The 6837-nt window shown below is 47.6% G+C and overlaps 1 protein-coding gene across 1 annotated transcript in view; it reads right to left on the bottom strand.

Moving 5' to 3' along the window:
- Nucleotides 1–3422: 3422 nt before the first annotated feature.
- LOC137414770 (uncharacterized) overlaps nucleotides 3423–6837 on the bottom strand; it is a 49477-nt gene continuing 46062 nt past the window's right edge. Inside the window, exon 5 of the mRNA XM_078766796.1 lies at nucleotides 3423–3463. Within this exon, the coding sequence (XP_078622922.1) occupies nucleotides 3423–3463 (41 nt within the window). The remainder of the gene's footprint in view (nucleotides 3464–6837) is intronic.

Raw genomic sequence — 6837 nt, 5'->3', positions numbered from 1 at the left:
AGCGCCCGGGCACGCCCAGCCTCGACTTGCCAGGCCGCAGCCAAACACGCCCAGGCAGGTCCAGACTCACCTTTCCAAGGCTCGCCCTTGACACCCGGGCATGCCCAGTATAGCTTTTGCCGGGCAAACTTCCCGACATAAATGTGTATATATATTGCTGCCCGATAAACGGGCTTGTCAGAATACCTGAGCTGTTTTGTTTCAATAAAGCAACTCGGACGAATTCCGTCTTTGGTCGCGTCAATTCTTTCGACTCGCGTTGGAGCGCAGTTCCTTCAGTACCATCATATGTATTGTTCTTTTGATGCAAGTGATATTTTCATTGTACTGAAGGAGCTGTGCTCCAACGCGATTCGAAAGGATTGACGTGACCAAAGACGGAAATTCGTCCGAGTTGCTTTATTGCACGTATCAAACTCGGGTACTCTCAAAAGCCCGTTTATCGGGCAACAATATATATACACATTTATGTCGGGAAGTTTGCCCGGCAAAAGCTATACCGGGCATGCCCGGGTATCAAGGGCGAGCCTTGGAAAGGCGAGTCTGGACCTGCCCGGGCGTGTTTGGCTGCGGCCTGGCAAGTCGAGGCTGGGCGTGCCCGGGCGCTCTGGGCGAGCACTGGAAAGGCGATAGCGGGCATGCCCGGACGCTCTGGGCGAGCCCTGGAAAGGCGATAGCGGGCATGCCCGGACGCTCTGGGCGTGCCCTGGAAAGGCGATAGCGGGCATGCCCGGACGCTCTGGGCGAGCCCTGGAAATGCGATAGCGGGCATGCCCGGACGCTCTGGGCGAGCCCTGGAAAGGCGAGAGCGGGCATGCCCGGGAAAGACGAGACCGGGCATGCCCGGGAGGTTCGGGCGTGCCCGGGAACAGTGAGTCCGGGCATGCCCGGGAGAGGCGCGTCTGGCCGTGTTCTGGCCGGTGCAAGGCGATTATGTACATCCAGCGGTAACCGCTACAGTACTTTCTTTAATAGTTTTGCTATTGTGTATGTGAGAGTTCTTAATACAACAAGTTTTAATTAAAACAAAAGCCGCGTCGATGTTACACAATGCCTAGATGCAGCTGTGCTTATAACGTCGATGTTATAGGCACAGGACATTCCTATTGATTCGATTACTTGATGTTATTTTTCCATGCCATGACCATGTCGCGACCATGCCGCGATTTAAAAAACATATATCTCGGCAATTTCCCATGTGTAGCGACACGTGAACGAAGCGATGCTCCTCTCTCCACATTATTGTGATGACGTATATAAATTAAATATTTCATCGTGACGATTGTCATCAAATGGACGAATTTTTAATATATCTCGGCATTTTCCCGTCTGTTATTTCAGGCGGTGTATGACTGACCATGCCGCGATTTAAAAAATATATATCTCGGCAATTTTCCGTATGTGGCGACACGTGAACGAAGCTATGCTCCTCTCTCCACATTATTGTGACGATGTATAAATTAAATATTTCATCGTGACGATTGTCATCAAATGGACGAATTTTTAATATATCCCGGCATTTTCCCGTCTGTTATTTCAGGCTGTGTATGACTAACCATGCCGCGATTTAAACAAAATATATATATCTCGGCATTTTCCCGTCTGTTATTTCGGGCGGTGTATGACTGACCATGCCGCTATTTAAAAAAAATATATCTCAATGGACTTGAAGTTACAGGCCTTTGAGAATTCATTTCGTTCTATAAAGGGCAACTTTCATCGGATTTTCTTCCCCTTTTTTTTCAACCGAGTCTAAAACTATGTTAGCGACTGTGAAAAATGAAATGATATATCGAATTTGATTTGAAATAAAACTGTGTGATAGAGCAAGACACCACGGGCCTACAAAACAGGCCTCTAAGCTATGCGAGTTAATAAAATGGTGGATATTTGTTTGTATGAAGCCTCTCCCAGAATGGGTGGAGCTATGGTTCCCAGAATGGGTGGAGCTTTGAGGTTTTGTCTTCTTTGCAAGAACAAGAAGAAGAACAAGAACAACAGCAGAGGGCACTCTATGAGCAGCGTGGGCTGCGATGCGGCTAATTACTTGTTTTTTTTACAATTGCATTTGTGTGGTTTTACCATGGGTTATTAGAACACTCAAAATAACAAATCTTTCTGCCGCGTTCCCTCTCGAGACTCTGAGGGGCACCGCAACCGGGGTTTGGGGAGGTAATACCGTATGTTATAACTACTATCAGCCATAGGAGACAGTTTACCTCCAATGTGATGCCAGTCTTCGAGACCTTGGTGCAGCATTGCTTCAGGTCCATGGAAACTGGTTAAAGCCAGTGGCATATGCAAGCAAACCCTAACAGATGCTGAACAACGATACACTTGCATTGAACCATTGAACGTGAGCCATTGGCCATTGTGTTCAAATTGAACGGTTCCATGCCTACCTGTATGGTCACAGTTTCATTGTGCTCACGATCATAAACCATTGTTGATGATCATTAACAAGCCATTGATCGTTGCCCCACCGAGATTGCAACGAATGCTTGTCAGACTCAAAGGGTATAACTTTGCAACGGAGTACCGCCCTGGGGCAGACAATCAGCTTGCCGATGGCCCGTCCCGCATTCCTAGTCCACTCAATACAATGACAATTGACTTGGATTTGCGTGTTGAGTTTGTTCGTTTCTCCTCTGAAAAGTTTTCTCAGCCACAACAGGAAACACTTCGTGATTCTGACCTGAATCAACTTCGAGACTTTATTATCAGTGGATGGCCAGACCGTCTGAAGGACCTCCCAGGGGCTCTGAGGACACACTGGAGTTTTCGGGACGAGTTAACAATTGAAAATGGTGCAATTCTTAAAGGTGAGAGAGTCATTATCCCGAAAAGTATGAGAAACGACATTCTACAGAAAATCCACTCAGGCCATTTTGGGCACGAGAAAACTAAACTGCTGGCGAAGGATACTGTGTATTGGTATAACATTAGCAAGGACATTGATCGGCTAGTGGAATGCTGTCCTACCTGCCAGCAACACTGGAAATCTCAGCTGCCTGAACCACGACAGCAACATGACATTCCGCTCAGACCATGGAGCAAAGTCGGATGTGACCTGTTCTATTTTGATGCAGCTCAGTGACTGTCATCGCAGATTATTATTCCAAATTTCCTATTGTTCGCAAACTGCTCAAGACCGCCCCCACCGCACGATTATTACAACCTTGGGACAGATTTTTTTGAGTTAGGAATTCCTGATACGTTTATGAGTGATAATGGTCCTCATTTCTCCCGCGCAGAATTTCATTCTTTTGCTGGGAAATGGAATTTTGACCACATCACGACATCCCCAACATGCCCAAAATCTAATGGGTTTATTGAGCACCAAGTCGAGACCGTGAAATCTATTCTCCGCAAATCAAAAAGTGCGGGGAACTATTTTCATCTGGCACTGCTAGCTGGGCGTTCTAACCTGGTGAGCTACAACTTGGCAAGTCCTGCTCAACTGCTAATGGACAGAAAAATCAAATCACTAGCACCAACCAGAATTGCCAACATGCATGACGATGACAACCTCATCTCCGAGAAACAGGAGGGGCACCGCTACTCACAAAAACTCTACCACGATAGGTATGCTCAGGTACACGAAATGTCGTGCCAATACCCTGGACCACTTTATGTGGGCACCCCGCAAACACTCAGCATTATCGATCTGCGCTTTTTTTTTTCTTTTTTTTTGTATACAAGATCGAGGCTCGTGAAAGAGCGAACATTAATCACACAGAAAGACAAACAGACACATACAACAAATAACATCGGGAGCGGTAGACAAGATGGGGAGTGAGGGGGAAGGACACAAACACAACATTTGAGAGCAGGGACCGAGAGACATGGAGACATCGAGAGATCTGCGGGAGGGAGAGGGCTTTGGGCTTTGGGGGGGGAGGAGGGAGAGGGCTTTGGGGGGGGCATGTGAAGGGTGGTGGGGGGGGGTGGGAGAGGTATAAACATAATATGGACACTGCCAGGACTTCCAGGAAAGAAGTTGGAATTTCAAACAAGATGGATCTGGGGTGAATTAGTGAGGGTAGAAAAGATCAAGGTTTTGGATGGGGGAAGATAAGAGATGGTGGTGAACAGCTGTTTTAAAGACCTGGAGGGAGGAGTGGGATTGAAGGGAGTGTGGGAGTTTGTGCCAGAGGCGGGAGAAAAGAGGAATGAAAGAGTGAAGGTGAGCAGAGAGCCGAGATTTCGACAGTTTAACCATCAGAGGGTGGCTGGCAGATCTTGTGCGACCTGTAGGAATATTTGGGGGACAGAGCACAGAGAGAGCTGGGGGAGCAAGGCCGGAGAGGAGTCGGTAGAAGACAGAAAGACCACCTACCTGCCTGCGGTGATTGAGTGAAAGGCCCTCAGAGATAGCTTCATCGCGGGAGATTCCATTGATTTTGAAAGCTTTGGATTCAACAGCGTGAAGCCGAGCCAGGTGTGAGGCAGGAGCACCAGCCCATAGGGGAGAACAGTATTCCATTGAGCTGCGGATGAAAGCCTTGTATGTGGTGAGGAGCTCAGGTGTGCCGAGGTTGTTATCACTAACCGACAGTCAGTCAGTGAGTCCACAGGTTGCTTCTCCACACTCGTGATGTTGTTACCTGCAAAATAATGCTGCATCCGCTCCACATAAAGGGAGCACTCTTCCTCTTCGGCTTTAAACTCTCCAACTGTGCCAAACGTGGCCATGTTGTCACGAAGAGAAGAAAAAGTCCGTCAGTTCAAACTCATGCCGTTTATCCTCGTCACCACAATGTTCAGTTCTCCTCGAACCTAACGAGGCGAGGAGATACACGAACTACACGAACGTCGCCATTCTTCAAACTGTTTATTCACGCATGCGCAGACGCAACACAGCAATACATCACAAAGCTCGTTTTTCGCTCACCTTGACTTTAATCCGGTTGGTAAACGTATCGATCGAGCAGTGTCCACAGGTAAGTAAGTGAGGGAGTGACAGAGTGTGTGTATGTATGTGTGTGTGTGTCAGTCAGTGAGTTGTGTGAGTCAGTCATTGAGTTATGTGAGTCAGTCAGTGAGGGAGTGAGTGAGTGAGTCATTGAGTTGAGTGTGTTTCAGTGAATCAATCAGTAAGTCGGTTAGTGATTGAGTGAGTGAGTCAGTCAGTCAGTCAGTGAGTCAGTCAGTCAGGGAGTAATGTGATGATTGATCCAATGACCTTGCTGATGATTGGGGGCAGTCAAGGAATAATGTGATGATGGATTTCATGACCTTGCTGATGATTGGGGGCAGTCAAGGAATGATGTGATGATGGATTCCATGACCTTGCTGATGATTGGGAGCAGGCTGATTAGTCTGTAGTTGCAATGATCTGTTTTTGGATTTTTTTATATTTTTTGGAATAGTTCTTACTTCTTGGTCTGGCCAGTGGCCACATCGGCTTAAATCTCAACCGTTTTGGGAGGGGGCTGGGGGCGAGAGGCAGACGAGAAAGGGGGGTTAGTTCCCCTCTTTGTTCTGAGGTATTCACTCCATTGACAATGCATTTATCATTGATCCTGAGAAACATGTGGCAGCAACAAGCTGTGTGGCCTTCCACATTGGGACCTGTGCAACTGAGCTGCTTGGCAGCAATCAGTGATGGCTTGAACGGTAGTCATGTCATTATGGTAAATGTTATGAAAGGCTTTTAACTGGTTTGGTGAACAACTCTCGGTTATTCTTTTTTTTTTGAATACAGGATCGAGGTTCGTGAAAGAGCTAACATTTATAACACCAAAAAATCGAACAGACACACAAAGTATATAATAAGGGGAGCGGTAGACAAGATGGGGAGAGAAGGGGAAGGACACAAACACAACATTTGAGAGCAGGGACTTTGGGAGATCTGTGGGAGGGAGTGGGCTTGGTGGGAGGTGGGAGAGGTATAAAACACAAGGACACTGCAAGGACTTCCAGAAAGGAAGTTGGTATTTCAAAAAATTGAATCTGAGGTGAAAGTAGCAGGGGTAGAAAAGATCAAGGTTTTGGATGGGGGAAGATAAGAGATGGTGGTGAACAGCTGTTTTAAAGACGTGGAGGGAGGAGTGGGATTGAAGGGCGTGAGGGACTTTGTTCCAGAGGCGGGAGAAAAGAGGAATGAAGGAGTGAAGTTGAGCAGAGTCTTGATTTTAGCAGTTTAACCATAAGAGGGTTGCAGGCAGATCTTGTGCGACCTGTAGGAATATTAGGGGGACAGAGCCCAGAGAGAGCTGGGGGAGCAAGGCCGGAGAGGAGTCGGTAGAAGACAGAAAGTTCACCAACCTGAGTGCGGTGAGTAAGTGTAAGGCCATCGGAGTTGGTTTCATCACGGGAGATTCCAACGATTCTGAAAGCTTTGGTTTCTGCAGCATGAAGCCAAGCTAGGTGAGAGGCAGGAGCACCGGCACAGAGGGGAGAACAGTATCCCATTGAGCTGCAAATGAAAGCATTGTATGTGGTGAGGAGCTCAGGTGTGCCAAGGAAGGACTTCGCACGACGGAGGATGCCCAGTCGGCGACTGGCTTTGGAGGCCAGATTTGAAATGTCGTTTTCCCAGAAAAGATCATGGCAGAGAGTGAGACCCAAAAGCTTGAGTGTCAGAACTTCTTGGAGAGGATTACTCAGAAAGTGGATGGGCGGGTTGTCCAGTCGGTCTTTTCGGAGAGACATAGTAAGACTAAAAGATTTGTCAGGATTGAAAGGCATGTTCCACTTGTTTTACCAGTCTGTGATTTTGTCCAGGTCTGCAGAGAGTGAGGAGGCTGCAGACTGCCGATCTGAGGGATGAGAAATGGAGCGGCAGAGAGTGGAGTCATCAGCAAAGAGATAGAGAGGATTTTCAAGAGAGTT

This window comes from Myxine glutinosa, chromosome 1 (assembly GCF_964187855.1).
Source record: "Myxine glutinosa chromosome 1, kmMyxGlut1.1, whole genome shotgun sequence".
NCBI lineage: Eukaryota > Metazoa > Chordata > Myxini > Myxiniformes > Myxinidae > Myxine > Myxine glutinosa.
This window is presented reverse-complemented; position numbering and strand designations above follow the sequence as displayed.